Genomic DNA, 17,214 nt, shown 5'->3' with positions numbered 1-17,214 from the left:
CTTAGAGGCTATCTTGATGCATGAATTTTCTCTGCATCTTGCAGAATTTTCCTGGGCTGGCATCGCCAGGCCCCTGGGCTCAGTGAAACCCATGGGTCTTCAAGGGCTGTAATTGTGTATTAATTGCTAAGCTGCTTTCTGGAAGGGCTCAGCGTTTCGCACACTGTGAAAGCAGGATTGCCCGTGCTCCAGGGTCAGGATGTGGGTGATGGCTTTCCCCCACCATTTTACCCAGTGCAGGCTCTCGAGATTGGGAAAGTTTAAAAAAAGAGAGAGAGAGAAAGAAGTAAAAACAAAAGCTTTCTCTTTCTACCACAAATGGGGCTTCCTGTTTATTAATGTGTGAGACAGGTGTAGCTGGAGGGAGAAGGGCCTGTGGTTGACTGAGGACAAGCTAGCTCAGTAATGCTCTGGAGCAGCTCTGGGTGAGCATACGCCTCATGCTGGTGTGTTTGGTGGGTATGTTTGGTGTCTGTGTAAGGTATGTTTGAGAGTCTGCAGGCATTCAATAAATACCTGTTGACTGAATAATAGAAAGTGTCTGTATACAGTTTCTGGTGACCAAGCTGTGTGTAGACAGCTGGGCCCAGGCAGTGTCTGCTTCCCTGCAGAGGAGGGTGGGGGCTGCCGTGCAGTGGTTGGAGCCGGGGGTCTGGTCCCCTGCGGAGGAGCTCTGTGAACGTGCTCTCTGGTCCGGGCCCCTCCACACCTGAGTTGTCCCCCTGCTGGCCCCTCAGCCCGTCCGTCTGCCACCTGTTTCCAGGGGTAAACTCCTCCCAGGTGACAGGCATTGTCACCTCTGGCATTTTACAAGTGTCCTTGGAAACCTCCCCCATGGCCTTCTGGGGCCGTCTCAGTGCCAAAGCCAGGCCCGGGGTGGAGCCAGTGGCCTGGGAAGGAGAGTGGCTTCCCGGGAGGTGCTTGCTCCGTGGGGCCAGGCTTGAGTCTCTGGAGAGGCTGCGAGCCTAACTCAAGCAGAGCTGCCTTGGTTCATGTGGGGCTCTGCCTCTTCCTGGCTGTGTGACCTTGGGCGGGGGCGGGGGTGGGGGTTGAGCTCTCTGCAGATGGACATGGTAGCAGTCAGGGGCGGTGAGGACAAAATGAGTTAATGTTTGTGTCGTGCTTAGACCCCAAGTGTGCGGCTCAAGAAAGGACAGGAGCAGCGATGGTCATGGTCAAGGCTGACAGTGGGCTGGAGGGAGGAGCCAGGTGGGCCTGGGCAGTGCCCTTGGACCCTTGGCAGTGTCCTGCTGTGTCCTCTGGCATTGAGTTCCTCCCTAGATTGCTGTGTGGACAGTAGACAGTTCAGCAGTCGTTCTCAGAGTCTGCTGTGGTGTGAGGTCTCCAAACGCTGGTTAGGAGTGCTGGCTCTGGGGTCAGCCTGCCGGACCCCCGCCTGCTCAGCCCGTCATCTGCTATGGGTCTCAGTGCAGGAGTGGGAGACATGAGCGCCCACAGAGAGGTGGGGAGGGTGCAGGAAGTCACTCACGGTGACGGCTTTGCCACAGCACCTGGCGCACACTGAGTGCTTTATTAATGCTCTTGCTTATTGTTCTGGTGTCTAGGGAATTGCCTTCCATTTGGTCATTTGATTCCGTTCAGTTCTCTGGCATTTTGTGGGCCAGTGTTGTGTGCATGCTGTTGCCTGGGGGTTGTGGCCCTGGGCTTGTTCTAGAGCCTGTGAGTGGATGGCCCAGCTAAAGTGTCCATGCATGAGGTGAGGTTCCTGTGCGCTGGGCACCTGGGGCATGTGAAGGGCCTGAGAGAGCATCATCAATCCGCCCGGAGCAACTGCGCACCTGCTGTATACCAGGCCTGGGGTGTGAGGTGAGTAGTATCTGGTCTCTGACCCTCAAGCTGGTGGCTGAGATTTAAGGCTGCAGGCTGAGAGCTGTGGGCTGTTCGGGAAGCAGGATGGATTGGGTTTTTTTTTGTTGTTGTTGTTTTGTTTTTAAATTTAAAAAGTTAAATCAGTCACAGAGTCACATAGTTCAGTGTTTAAAAGGCACAGACAAAAGTGTGTACATTGTAAACTCAGTCTCCCTCCCACCCATTCCAGTCAGCTGTCCTGTGCCCCTCCCCAGGCAGCCAGTCATCAGTGCCTTCAGTGTCGTTCTGGATAATCTTCAACCATTTACCAAAAAAAGTGCATGTATTTTATACCTATTTCTGTAGACAAACACACATAGATTTTACCCTCTTTTATTCAATTGTTAGTACACCTTACACAGTACAAGATATTTTTTTGTTAACCATACACCCTGGACTTGGTCCATATTAGTATCTAAAAAGCTTCTTCAGTCGTGCTTTTTTTTTTTAACACTTTATAGGGTTCTGTTGAATAGACGTACTGTACTCTGACCAGTTTACTGCTCACGAGGTTTAGGTTATTTGCGGTGGTTTGTGGCGACTATCCATGTTATGGTGAATTGCCTTTATGCCCATTTTAGAACATACAGAGTATCTCGAAGGGGAATTGTTGGGTCGAAGTGAACGTCTGTTTGTAATTTTGATAGCTGTTCCCTGGTTGCCCTCCCTCAGCCAGTGCTGAGTAGGGCGCCTCCCAGCAGTGAAAGTGCCTGTTTGGCCGTCCTGACCAAGCACCAGTGTTGTTAGGCTCTTTGATCTTGGACATCTCAGTGTGGTTTCAGTTTTGCATCACATTTAAAAATTGAGTTAGTTGCCAACACTTAAAAACTGAGTGCATTATGCCTTACACCAGAAATTGACACATTGTAACTGAGTGTATGTCAGTTAAAAAAACAAAACAAAACTGAGTGTTTTGCATCTTAGAATCTGTGTTCTGTCTGTAAGTCTGGTGGTCTTTTGTGCTAGGCTTGTGTAGAAGTGTATCCTGGCAGGAGCTGGGGGTGGCCACTTCCTTCCCAAGATGTCTGGGCTCCTCAGTGTGCCTCATCCCACTGGACCCTGTGTTTACTTTTTTCTGTTGCTCGCTGGGCGTCTGTAGATTTTTTGGCTTTCCTGGTCTAGAGCGAAACAGGCGAGGAAGTCTAAGGAAGAACAGAGATGCTTCCTCTTCTCTTTGGGAAGAGCAGAGCTGGGATTTAGAGGATCAGTAGAAGTTGGGCGATGGTCTTGCCAGAGGATGTCGGGTGTGAGTGAGTCTTGAGTGGGGGTGGGAGTTGAAGAAAAGTGGAGCAGTGAAGGAAGAACTGGAAGTGCAGACGTGTGGAGCTCACCTGCCTTGGCTGCCGGTGGTGGCTTGACGTTGGGGGATCTGGGATGAGAAAGTAATAGGCTTGGATTTGAGTTCGTGATTATTGAGTCGTTGTGGGGTGAGATGCAGTGTGAGAGGCATCACGCTTTGTGAGCAGCAAGAGACCAGCAGGGAAAGACTTAAGGCACAAGAAACAGGGAGAGGCGACCGCTTCCACCATCCATGACCGCCCCTCCCCCAGAGAACCTGAGTTAACAGTCGGGGTGTGTATGTGTATATATTTTTCCCATGCAGATATTAACATATATTATTAAAATATAGTGCAACAAATGGCATACCTTTTGCTTTATGTTTTTTGCCCCTCCTGCTTTATGACTTGGATCTCGTCCTGCCAGTGTATGTGTCTCTCCCTTACTCTGCATTACCGCAGGGAGTCCCTCTGTAATGGGCACGGGGTCACTGCCAGGGTTTTGCTCTCTCCCTGTATTGCTGCTGTGAACATCCTGGTGCATTTCCCGGTAGTCACCAGGACCAGTATTTGTGTAAGATGTGTCCTTCTAGGGGACTTGCTAGGTTAGAGGGTCTGGGCTTTGTATTTAAAGTGAAGTTGCAGAGAAAGACAAATAGTATGTCACTTACATGTGGAACCTGAAAAATAGTACAGATGAGTCTGTATACAAAGCAGGAACAGACTCACAGACCTAGAAAACAAACTTACGGTTACCAAAGAGGGAAAGAGGGGAAGGGATAAATTAGGAGTGCGGGGTTAGCAGATGCAAACTGCTGTTTGTAAAGTAGATAAGCAACAAGGATTTTCTGTATAACACAGGGAACTCCAGTCAATATCTTGTAAACCTATAATGGAAAATAACCTGAAAAAATATATAACTGAATCACAGAGAAAAAAATAAGGAAAAGTTGCTGCATTGACTTGGCCTTTTTCACTGACATACGGTAGTCCCACCGTATCTGAGTTTCCGCTTTCCACAGTTTCAGTTACTCGCTCTCAGCCTGAAAATATTAAATGGAAAATTTCAGAAGTAAACAATTCATCAGTTGAATATTGTACGCCGTTCTGAGTAGCACGGTGAGAGCCTGCGTCTTCCTGCTCAGTCCTGCCCTGGACGTGAGTCAGCATCCCTTTGTCCAGCGCCGTCCTCCCTGTTAGCCGCTCCACCGGCTCCGTTATCAGATGCACTGTGGCAGGCCCTGTTGTGTTCAAATAACCCTTCTTTTACTTACTCATGGCCCCGAACAGTGATGCTGGAAATTCAGGCATGTGAAAGGGAAACTGTAAAGTGCTTCCTTTAGATGAAAAGGTGAAAATTCTCAACTTAAAGAAAGAAAAAAAAATCATGTGCTGAGATTGCTAAGATCTCCAGTAAGAGTGAATCTTCCATCCGTGAGGTTGTGAAGAGAGAAAAAGAAATTCATGCTAGTTTTCATGTACCTCAAACTGCAAAAATTATGGCTGCAGTGCATGATAAATGGAAAGGCATTAAATTTGTACAATAAGATATTTTGAGAGAGAGACCACATTCACATAACTTTTATTACAGTAAATTGTTATAATTGTTCTGTTTTATTATTGTTAATCTCTTACCACACCTACTTTGTAAATTAAACTTTATCAGAGGTACATACGTATAGGAAAAACACAGTACACATGGGGTTCAGTATTACCCGGAATCTCAGGCATCCACTGGGGGTCTTGGAATGTATTCCCCTTAGATAAGGGGGGGGGGCAACTGTAGTCTTATTTCTTCTCCAGATTGTAGCATTCCTGTGGCCAGAGATACACTCAGACTTCAGTGAACTGCTTCCTTTGCATTCTTTGACTCTAGATTTTACATTCTCCTAGTTAAAAAAAAAAAAAAAAATCTAGCCAGTTTGGTGTTTTTAGAACGAAGAGCAGAAATTTCCCTTCATACCTTCCCTTCCATTCCTTCCAGTCTCTGCCCGCTCCCCCCCAGGGCATCTGTGCTTCACAGTCTGGGTTATGTCCTTTTGGACCTGCTGTCCCGGGTGGTCGCCACTAAGACACATGTGGCTGTTTACGTTCATTTGATTAAAGAAATAAAATTTAAAATTTTGTTTCCAGTGCTCAAGAGCCACGTGTGGCTAGCGGCTGCTGTATTTGACAGCGCAGATAGAGGACATGTCCATCATCACAGAAATGTACGGGACAGTGCTGCTCTGGAACCGAGTTCTCCAGCTCAGGGCCAGATAATCCTCTGTGTGGGACCGTCCTGTGGCTGTAGGAGTGTAGCCTCGTCCCTGGCTTCTAACCACCTGATGCCACAGCCCCTCCCTTTTCCTCTTCCTGCAGTCATCACAACCAAACATCTTTCTAGATGTTGCCAAGTGGCCCAGGGGCAGATTCACCCCCTACCTCCTGAGAACTGCTGCTGTAGACTTTTCTCCGTATTGCTGCTTTTTTTTTTTTAATTGAGGTATAGCTGATGTACAATATTATGTACAATATAGTTCGGGTGCACAACATAGTGAGTCACAATTTTTAGAGGTTGTACTCTGTGCATAATGTTGGCTGCATTCCCTGTGCTGTACGGTAGATCCTTGTAGCTTGTTTATTTTATGCAGAGTAGTATCCCCCAGTCCCCTCCTCCTGTCCCGCCCCTCCCCTCTGCCCTCTCCCCACTAGAAACCACTGCTTTGTTCTCTGTACTTGTGGGTTCTCCTTACTGCTTTTCATTTTTCTTTACATTCTTCCTTGATCATCCCAGTGTCCACACTAAAATTCCAGCTTCCTGGACTTTGGCTTCAGGGAAGGTGGGTGTGTCACGCAGGCAATTCAGCAAATATTTGCCGAGCACCTGCTGATCATGGCGGCACCAGCGCAGAGACGACCATTTCTTCTTGTTACAGTAGTTACCTTTTCCAGAAACGTGGTTCCCTTGGCGCTTCCCCCCGTCATATTTGCCTTTGGCCGGATTGCACATCTGGTCAGCTGGCTATTAGCCATCAAAACCTTTTGTTTGTTTTAGAGTCCAGTCATAAGAAAGCCCATTGTTTAAATTGTCTAAGCTGGAGGCAGTGTAATCGGAATGATTTCTAGCCTTACATCGTAATTAGCTGAATAGCTGTTGCTAGTGATAGGTGAGAAAATGTTCCTGTTTCCTTTTTTTGTCTGGAAAAATAACTTAAGAGAAATAATATCTACTGTTAATTGAATGCCTGTTACGTGCTAGGTATTGTCCTCTGCCCTTTATAGAAAATCCTTACTCCTCATAGTAATTCAGCAGGGCAGGTCCTACTGTCATTTTACAAGCAGGGCAGGTGGGACTCACAAAATGAGCTGCCCGAGGGCACAGCCGGTGCGGAGCAGGGCTGGAATTTGCACACGGGTTCGTCTGGCTGAAAAGCCGGTGTTCATTACTCTAGCCCCTGTCTTGAAACTGTGACCCTTGCTTATTACTTCGTTTTCAGCCTCTCCACTAATTTCTCACGCTCAAGGATTCTGTCTTGTGGCTCATCTCCTGACTCTGTCTAGAACGTGGGCTAGGAGTTAATTTGTCCAGGCAAGTGACACGCAGCTCAGTTTGGTATTGAGAAGCAACAGCAGCAATCTGTGACACCAGGGTGACCTCTTGGACTTCCGGGGGAGCTGATGTCCACCCCTTAGACGGGGTGTGGCAGCAGCTGCTAGAAGAAAAGAGTCGTGGATGTAAAACCAGACGTGGAGGGGAGTTTGGCTGCCACCTCTTCTGTTTGGACTGATGGGGGTAGGGGGAGGACTTCGTCACTTATAAATTTGCCACCAAGCCCAAGGCTTCTACTACAGGACAGGGGTTCCCCAAACACGGGCCGGTAATAGCTCCAGGTGCTGCGGTGGCATCGTCTGAGTAGTTCACGGACAGGAGCTGAACCACGTGGAGACATACAGCGAGACACTTCCTTCCCTTTTCAGTTTTCCTTCTATATTTCTAACCTTGTGGGGCCCACTTTAGAACAGCAGAGATGGCTTGTGTCTGTGCAATCAGGGAGGGAGAAGAGGCTTCGGACTCAGAGCCACTGGATCCAGTGGGAACTTAGTAACATTTGCTTCTCCTTGTGTTGATTTTGATGTTTACCTTCTATTTATGGCAAGTGATACTGGTTTTCCACTGATGGTGATGGTATTAAGTTTCCTTTTAAGATACATTTGTGTCAATAAAATTGAGGGCAAGAGTTCTTAACCTGGGCACAACTGGCATTTGGGAGCTGCCTCATTCTTTGCGGCGGGTGCGGTCCTGTGCTTGTAGGATGTTTAGCAGCCTTCTTGCCTCCTCTCCTTACTGGATACCAGTAGCTAACCCCCTTTTCCCTGTTGGGAATCGCTGACTTAAGGTGTGCCAGTTTAGGCGAACTTGTGAAGTTAGAGAGTAGAGGTAGTGGGATATGATAGAAATCCCGTGTGTGTGTGAGAATGGCTGAAGTTGGGGGAACTGCTCAGGCAGATAGCCTGCAGGGGTGGGGTGCACTTACCAGAGTTCCCGTGTGTGTCCTTCGGCATTGACATTGGTTCAAGGGTGAGGAAGGAGGAGATGCCTTGAGAAAGATGATCTAAAGCAGTGCCGTCCAGTAGAACCTCTGCCGTGCTGGAATGTTCTGAATCTGCACCGTCCTGTCCATTGCCACTGGCCGCCTGTGGCTGCGGAATGCGCAGAATGTGGCTAGCGAGAACAGGGAACCTAGCTCTTCGAAGTTATGCGTTTTTATTTTATTTATTTTTTTGAGGAGTGAAGGTAATTAGGTTTATTTATGTATTTATTATTTTTAGTGGAGGTACCGGGGATTGAACCCAGGACTCATGCATGCTAAGCATGTGCTCTACCGCTGATCTGTGTCTTTCTCCCATCAAAGTAATTTAAATGTAGAGCGACCGTGTTGGACTAGCACAGCTCTAAAGAAGTCTGAGTGGAGGGGTTAGGATGAGAGACCACAGGCTGTGAGGTGTAGACCGCATTCTTTAAAAGTGAGAAACACAGAACCGATAGGAATGCGTCGTGGTGGATGGTCCAGCATGTGGCAAACCGAACTGTCAGACAGGAGGTTGGGGGCAGTGGTGAACACACCCAACTGACACTGGCTTTAGCAAAATAAAATAAAACAAAAGCCAATGTGTTGATGCCTAAGACTATGTATGAAGCTCAGGGAATGGACAGACCTGTGCTCTCTCCCAAGGTCAGAAACAAGGTGGCTGCCCACAGCCCCAAGCTTGTTTTCTCCTGCCTTAACAACCCCAAGGTGAAGGGCACATTTTTTCTAGAATTTCTAGCAAAAATTGGATGACCTCATAATGCTACTGACCTGCCCACAGTGTCAGCCTGGAAGCCACGGGAGAGCCCTTCCTCTGGGGGGTGCCCTTCCTCTGGGGGTGTCCCTCCAGCGCCCTGTACTGAGGAACCTTAGCGTTGCGCTGGCTGTAAAGGAGAGGCAGAAAGGAAGTCTGTCCGTATCCCAGCGCGGGCGTGGAAGGGTGAGTGGAGCTCAGAGGCAGTACATTGATGTGAAGGCGAATGGGTGCGGGGCGGGCAGAGCACCTGCAGGATGTGCTCACAGAAGAGCTCCTGCTTGAGTGGCTTGAGAGCCATCACTCTTAACGGCCCCTAAAGATCCTTCCAGTTTTATGAAGTGAGGAGAGACTAGGGGAAAAAAAATCGAGGTGTGGAATAATTGTGCTGAAGAGGCTGTTAATGGCCATGCAGGGTACGCTCAGACTCTTAGTTCAGGCTCTGGATCAGACAGGCCCTGGGCTGAAAGTCTGTTTCCACCACTCGGTCACAGATGGAGTGGGTGTGGTGGTAGATCTTGGGCAAGTAACTGAGTCCTCTCTGGGTCTCAGTTTCTCTGAAAACAGGGAAGATGCTAGTTACGCACCATGTAGGACTGTTGTGAACATGAAATGAAATGATGCATTTCTTTTTTTTTTTTTTTTTATCTTTAAAAGAGAATGTACTTCTATATCCATACTATTTTGAGAATCTGTACCTTTCTCATCACCCCTCACTGCCACCACCCTCGTCTTCATTTGCCCGGATGATGGCAACAGCTTCCTAAATTATCCCTCTGTTTCCACTTTTTTTGGGTTCATGTACAGCTTTAATTAAGATAAAGTTCACATATCCTACAATTCACCTATTTAAAATACACAGTTTAGCAGTTTTTAGTATACTCATAGAGTTGTGCATCCATCACCGCAGTGTTAGAACATTTCACCATCCCCAAAAGAGACCTCACAGCCCTCGCCTGCTTCTGTTCTTGCCCACTGCAGTGTCTTCTCTGCCCAGAAGCCGGAGGCACCTTAAAAAAAGCTACATCAGATCATGCCACCCAGCGCTTGTAACCCTTCAGTGGTGTCCCCACTGTGCATGGAGTAAGTTCCAACTCCTTGCCCTGGTGACAAGGCCCTGTGTCATCTGCCTCCTCTTCCTCTGACCTCATCTTTTCCCCTCTCCCCTGTGATTGGTACATTCCAGCCACACTAGTCTTCTTTTTGTGCAGACGTGTGCCAGGCTGCTTCCCACCTCTGGATCTTGGCCCTTGTAGTTCTGTTCTGCCTGGATGGCACTTCCTTGCCAGGTTGCATGGATGTTCCTTCTTGTCACTCAGCTCAGCTGTCACCACCCCACCTCCCTGACCTCCCAATCTCCCGGAGCCACACCCCTTCCTCGCTGCCTCTCTTGTCCTGGGTTTTCTTTCATTTTGGATAGTTGTTTACTGTCTCCCTTCCCTAGAGTGTTAGCTCCATGGGGGGAGGACCTTGTCTTGCTCACTGCTGAATGCCCAGGGCCGAGGTGAGGGCCTGCCTGGGTGAGTGCGCAGGACATTCCAGGTGAATGAATGTGTGACAAAAAGAAAGCAGTGATTACGTGTCTTCTTTATTCTTGTTATGAAATATTCACTAAGTACTGTTGACCTAAAAGTCGGATTAATCCTGTCTTGAAAGTGTGCAGCTTATATCCAGTACAGGTAAAAAGTGAATAAACAAGGTGACAGTCAAGGTGATTAAATGAGATGGTCTTGGGGCTGGTTACATGGCGCTCAGGGGACACAGAGTCCTTGTTTTACCTTCTGCCAAATGCTTCACCCCTTTTTGCAGTGAGATTATGAAGACGTAGAAGGGAAGGATCCTGCTCCAAAGTTAGGTCCCCACGGACCTAGCATCATACTTGTACCAGGTGAACACTTAGGAAGTGCTTACTGTTACAAATTTAGCTTAAAACCCCGCTCCAAACCCCACGTGACCCACAGTCTCTAGTAACACGCTGTGATGTATGTACAGCATGACTGAAGAATACATAGGAAAGGGCCTCCCTGCTCCCTCTTTCCCAAAGGAAGCCTGTTTTCTGCATTTGCATGCATAGGTCTGCATGGTATCTTGTCGCTCTCACGCAGAGAATGGCAGCCTGGACACACCTTTCGGCTCCTTTCCGAGTTAGCATATCTTGCAAATGGGGCCACTTAGCGCCTGCAGCTCTGTCTCCTTCTTTCAAGACTGTTGAGCATTCCATTGTGTGGACCTGCCCTGCTCGGTTGTCCAGCCCCCTCTGACGACCGGTTCGGTTTGTTTCTGGTCTTGGCTGCCGAGATGCGGACTGCCCTGACTGACCTGCTCCTCTGCACGCCTTCAGGTTAAGTCACAAAGAGTTTAACCTGGTAGCTTGCTTGCTGTGTGGACAAAATACACAAAACTCATACCAACCATCAGCCTGACGGCATGTGGTTCTCAGAGATTCATTCTTCAGCTTTCGTTAGAAATGCACAGCTCTGGGAGGCATTGCTACAGGATTGTTGTAGGAAGCTGGGAGGATTGCTGGGTCGCTGGGGAGTCTCTCGTGACCACGAGGAAGGTTTCTTCAGATGGAAGGGTGTGCTTCCAGCCAGGGCATCCTCCCCCACCTTGTTCATTCAGCATCTTGCGTCCACCGATGGCCAGCTCGGGTGATTCATGCCCAAGAGCAGGATTGGGGCTGGACTCCTCCAGATTTCTGCATGTTTCTCTGGCCAACCCAAATGTGTTACGAGAAGAGAAACCTGTCCTCCTGAGAGCCACCCCCTCCCCCCGCCCTAGCATCGGTTACCGGAACGAGGATGCTGTTTTTAAGAAAGAGCATCGTGTTTCATTGTGGAAAATTTGAGCCTCTGAGTAGGCAACTTGCTGGCTTGCTGATCCTTACAGTCCAGATGCCCAGTGACTGTGTGTGCTAGGCTCTGTACACCAGCACCTCTGTAGGGCCCGCCCGGCACGTAGGAAGAGGGAGAGAAGGTGGGGCCGTGGAAGTAATGATGTAAGTTGTGATCACCACATCCGGATGGTATGCCTACAGCTGCCCGTGTCTCAGGGAGCTGGCAGGGCTGGGGTCCCTCCCTCCCAGCCTGTGTGTGCCGGGGCGGGGAGGCGGACAGTTCAGGTTGGGGTCTTTCCATCACACGTGCTCACGAGGCCTTGTGATTCTCAGAATGCTTGTTTACAGGCTCTCCTGAAGGATGAGCTACTTTTTTTCTGACTTGAGGGTGGGGGTGGGGGTGGGGTGGAGTCTTAGAGCAGCTTAGTTTTTCCCGAGCCACCAGATTCCCCGGTGTTCCTGGCCTCACTCAGGTGGCCTGAGGGCAGGTGTGCCTGTGAGCTGCTCTCTGGGGACAGCCAGGGGGAAGGGAGAGGGGGAGGTCGGCCCTTGGGGTCAGTCTGCCTACTGCTGGCACGCTGGCCCATCTCCAGGGTCCTGAGTCATTGTCTCCCTGGCGTGTTCCTCCACTGTGTTGCTAAAAAGAAGAGGCAGGTGTGGAAGGAGATTCCTTCCCCTTCTCCTTTTTATAGTAAACTTGGTGTAACCAGCACCCTTGGTAGCATGGGGGGATGGGAAGACACTGGGTTTTAGAATGAGGGGCACTGGGATCTAGGCCAGACTCAGCTGTTTCTCTCATCTTGGCAAACTCGGGTGCGGGTGCTTTATTCAACTGCCCTGAGCTTTCTTCTCTCTTCTGCAAAATGTCAAAGTGATAACAGTACTTGTTGCTATGTATTTACTTTTTAAACTTAAATCTTATTATTTAAAAAATGAATCCTACTTTTTGAAATAATTTAGGCTTGAGGACAAAGCATCTTTGATTGCGACCACAGCTTCGTAGAAGCCTCAGCTCTGTTTCTCACTGATGGATGAAGCCCCAGATGAGGCTGTGGTTCTGACCCAGTGAAGATGCTTTAGAGAAAGGCATTCTGGGAAGAGTGGACGGGTGTGGGCTTGGCCTTGACAGTGTGGGCGTGTCTTTCCCACAGGTGCTGCGAGTGGCTGAAATGCTGTGGTGGAGGGGAGCCCAGACCCCGCACCGTCTGGTTGGGGCACCCCGAGAAGAGGGACCAGAGGTACCCTCGGAATGTCATCAACAATCAGAAGTACAACTTCTTCACCTTTTTGCCTGGGGTAGGTACGGGCAGGGACCCACATCCTTTTTCTTCTTCCTACACAAAATGTATGTAACGGTACCAGTTTTAGAAGATGGAGGTCCCCGTGGCGGGTTTTTTGAACACCCCGTGTCTTTCACGTCCCCTCAGCCACGGACCATTCATCTTGCCTGGTCCTGAGCACCTGGGGGTGGGCTGCCTTCTGTCTGCAAGGCCGTGAGACGCCCCTTGATCAGTTAGAAAAACGTCACATTTATTTGCTGTGTTGGGCCTAAGAGTGAAAAAGATATTTTGATGACCTAGTTTGTTACCAAAAAAAAACCAAAACCCATCATGAAATACATATTAAAAATAGGAAAATTGAGAGATAAAGAGTTGTTTAAAAAGATAAATTTTGATACTATCATCCAGAGAAAGAATTTCTAGTAACGTTTTTGCTAACATTTGTTTACTTGGTGGTTTACCCCGCAGTCATAGCTTTCCCACGTTAACTTGTGCAAGTCGGTGGACAAATACTCTGAAAACCTTCCAATACACCCTTAATTTAAATACCTATTTTTATCCTTTGTAGCCTCCAAAAATATGCAGATTGATACTAGAAGCAGCAGCAATCAGTTCCAATGCTGGAAATTAAAAAAAAAAAAAGACTGATTTATTGAGAGAACGTGGAAATACAAATACGTTATACTGGTGCTTAAAGTCAACTTGAATGTTTCTTTAATGGTAATTTTGACCACATGTATTGCTACCTGGCTTAACCCTGTCCCCTGGCCCCCCAAAGCTCAGTATCTTAAGTCAAGTAAAAGTTTATTTCTTCTTGGAAATTCGGATGTAGACGGGGCCCCTGTTCTCCATCTCATAGCTATGCCGTCTGGGATCTGTGGCACCACCGTCTCCATGCCTGGGCAGGAGCGAGGGGCCGGGCCAAACAGTGGCTCTTACTGAGTGCCGTAACCTTGAAGAGACATGTCATTTCCACTCATTGCCCGATGGTTAGAATGAGGCACGTGGTATCAGAGTCACTCCTGGGGCTCGTGGGGGCAGTGGGAACTGCCAGGACCCTCCTGCCACACAGGGTGAAATGCTGCTGTGTTTATTTTATGGTGCTGAGATCATATCACGGAGCTATCGATTTATCTTGCTTTTTTGGGGTCAGCCTTACAGCATAAGCATTTTCCACTAAAACTTCTTCAGCAACGTTCCCAGGAGCTTTCCCTGTACTTACAAAATAGTTTAAGAATTAAAACATAGCAGCTGAAGTCGAGGCCCCCAGCATGCCCCCCCCCACCCCAGAGGTAGTCACTCGCTTGAGTTTGGGGTTTATAATTTCCACGTGTATCCTTTTCTTCTTTACCCTTACAAATTATGTTTTTGTCGCCGCAGTGAATTTTCCTAAACAACACGTGCAGGTGTGTAAACCGTACACGCGGGCCCCGTGTGAGGTGTGCGCTTCCGGAGGGTGTCTGTGAGTGTCACCCATCCCCCTCGAAGCCCGCCTCGCCGCGTCGGACCGGCCCCCAGCGTCTCCTCTCTCCTCTCCTCCCAATTCCAGGTGCTGTTTAACCAGTTCAAATACTTCTTCAACCTCTATTTCTTGCTTCTCGCCTGCTCCCAGTTCGTCCCTGAGATGAGGCTTGGAGCGCTCTACACCTACTGGGTCCCCCTGGTAAGTCCGTCGGCGTCGCGTGTGTTCAGTAACGTCGGGGTTTGGGAAGCGGAAAGTTCTTGGTCTCTGTCCTCCAGGCGTCTAGAACGGGACCTCGGAAAGGGTGGCCTTTCAAGGGACAGGGTGCCCGCAGGCCAACACGTTGGGCGTCCCTGAGGTTTTCATGTTGAAGGTGCATTTCGCCCACCACCAGGGTCAGGCGAGGTGGTGCCTGTGCCGTTCACCGCTTCTGTCCGTCAGCCTTCCGTCATCTCAGCAGATGGCTTTCACGTGCTTGCTGTGAGTCACCGGGTTCTAGGCTCTGGGCGCACAGCAGCAATGGGAGAGGGAAAGCTTCCAACTCTGTGGCTGGTGCTGTTTGAATTGCTTTCTGCAGCCACGTTTTCTGTTCATTACGTAGACTCTTTCAGCCTGAGGGGCTGGCAGGGCGACAGATTCCGTGCTTCAGTGTGTGTGGAGTGTGCCTGACCAGGATGCCCCTCCGTCCTTCTGCTCCCGCCTTCTCTTTCTTCCTTCCTTTTGGCAAATGGTTACTGAGCACCCCCTGGGTGCTGGGTGCTGGGGGTGCGGCTGTGAATGAAACACAGAGAGATTGCTGCCCCCGTGGAGTTGACCAGCAGTGGGGACGAACAATAGACAATTGTTTCAAATGGTGAAAGTGCCATGAAGGTAATAGAATAAGGCTGTGGGAGAGATGGGGTATCCCAGGTGCCTTTAGTATTTGTTGACGGATGAATGTGGTGGGTGGGAGGTGTGGAGGGGCAGCCTTAGCCAGGGTGGCCGTGAAAGGCCTCTCAGGGAGGTGATGGGAAGACGAGAGCGGGAGTATCCCGGGTACAGGGAGCGGCAGTGCAAAGGCCCTGTGGTCAGCATGTACTTAGAGCACTTGGAGAACAGAAAGAAGCCCAGTGTGTCTGGGGTGCAGAAAGAATGGAACTGACATTTCTTTTTCTCCAGAGACATTATGAAATATTATTACTTCTCACTAAGCAGGACTCAGAAGGAACCCTTGGATTCTCTGTTCACAATCTTGTTAAAGTTTTCAGTGGGAGAAGGTTGTTAAAGTAGAAAGGATTTAAGCCCTCCTTAAGGAAACAGGAATACACGTCTTTGGTGACGGGTGAAGAACGATAAGGATTTGGTGCAGAGGGAGTGGATGCTAAGGCCCTGGGAGTGGGTGTCCACACATCGTTCCTGCCACATTATCTGACAAGTCACCGCAGCAGTTCCAGCCCTGAGAAGAGGACGGGGGTTAGTTCTTCCACACAAGCAGTGAAGGTGCTTTTGGGACGTGGGAGTGGTTTTTTCCCTGCTCTGAGTCATTTGTGGGTTGAATCGGGTGCGGGATAACAGACATCCCTGCCTGTGTCGGTGTGTGCACTCTTCCATGCCGAACGTTGCAGACTCAGAGGCCAGGCTGGTAGAAGTCGGAGCTCGTGTCCCATCCCAAAGCAGAAGATGCCACCTCGTTCTGTGAGGTGCAAACGGGGACCCAGAGTTGCCAGATCCCAAAGGTAGAAACTTCAGACTTTTACATGAAATACCCTAATTTTTTTTAAAGCTTTATTTATTTTTTCATTTTTCGGTTTTATTAGGGAGAGGTGTTACAGTTTGCACACATACAATATATGGCATATAAGTACATATACACAACATACTGCACTTTTTTTTAGTTTGCATATATATGTCCTGTCCGTTGTTTCTACAAGCATTTAGAACTTTAGCTTTTTAAACTTACATAGTTATCAAAGGAATAAAGCAAACCACAAAATAAGAATTCATTCAAAAAGCAATACCTGTATAAAGTCAAACCATAAGTTACTTATTTAAGAAAAGTTAGTTTGTAATGTGTGTAAAATACCATCTATCACACAGCACTTTTACCAGTTACCTTTTTAAAGTATAGTTATTTGAAAGGTAATACAGTCACATGATTCAGGAAAGATATAAAAATGTCCCTCTTGTCCAGTTCTGCCCCGCAGAACACTGTCTTTTCATTTCTTTCTCATTCTGACAAAGTTTACGAACAACGAATAACTTTTTTTTGGACGTGCTTCTGTCATTTACCATAATTATTCTTTTTTTTTGAAAGCTGTCTCAGCATTATTTAATAGTCACCCATGGATACATAAACTAGTTGGAGGGAGATTCACATCCCAGAAAATTTTACTTTTTTTTTTGAAGATGAGTTTTGTTTTTTATTTATTTTAAACATTTTTTCATTGAGTTATAGTCATTTTACAGTGTTGTGTCAAATTCCAGTGTAGAGCACAATTTTTCAGTTATATATGAACATACATATATTCATTGTCACTTTTTTTTTGCTGTGAGCTACCACAAGATCTTGTATATATTTCCCTGTGCTATATACAGTGTAATCTTGTTTATCTATTCTACATATGCCTGTCAGTATCTACAAATTTTGAACTCCCAGTCTGTCCTTTCCCACCCCCTGCCCCTTGGCAACCACGTTTGTATTCTGTGTCTGTGAGTCTGTTTCTATTTCGTATTTATGTTCTTTTTTTTTTTTTTTTTTTAGATTCCACATATGAGCGATTTCATATACTGTAATTATTCTTAATTGAGTATAATTTATATACAACAATAGATTAAAAATTCTTGTGTTTTCCTTGCTCCTCAATACTCCTTTTTAGAAAAAAGGATTACAAGATAAGCACAGTTCTGAATACTTTTTTCTAATTTCCAGCATTTCTTTCTCTTGATTTTTAGATGTTGACAACTCATTTTAAAAATGATAAAGTGCTGTGTGGATTGAACACACCCCTCTCCCGGTGGTCTGTCTGCAGGCTGCCAGTTTGAGGGTGTAGGGAGTTCCTTGGTACCTCACATTGGTACCTTCTGGACTCCGGAACCCTGGACTGGGACTGTGGGGTGACCAGACCCCATCTCTTAAGTCTTGTCCCACAATCCAGATCTTGCTGCTCTATTGCCTCTAAAGTGGCA

General features: G+C 47.9%; 1 protein-coding gene across 1 annotated transcript in view; it reads left to right on the top strand.

Moving 5' to 3' along the window:
* The window catches only part of ATP9A (ATPase phospholipid transporting 9A (putative)), a 121,257-nt gene that overhangs the window by 16,595 nt on the left and 87,448 nt on the right, over positions 1–17,214 (top strand). The window contains 2 exon segments of the mRNA XM_032461386.1: positions 12,459–12,603; positions 14,137–14,250. Coding sequence (XP_032317277.1) covers positions 12,459–12,603; positions 14,137–14,250 — 259 coding nt within the window.

The sequence above is a fragment of the Camelus ferus genome, chromosome 19, assembly GCF_009834535.1.
Source record: "Camelus ferus isolate YT-003-E chromosome 19, BCGSAC_Cfer_1.0, whole genome shotgun sequence".
In the NCBI taxonomy this organism is placed as follows: Eukaryota; Metazoa; Chordata; class Mammalia; order Artiodactyla; family Camelidae; genus Camelus; species Camelus ferus.
Note: the sequence above shows the minus strand (reverse complement) of the source record. Positions and strands in the feature narration are given on the sequence as shown.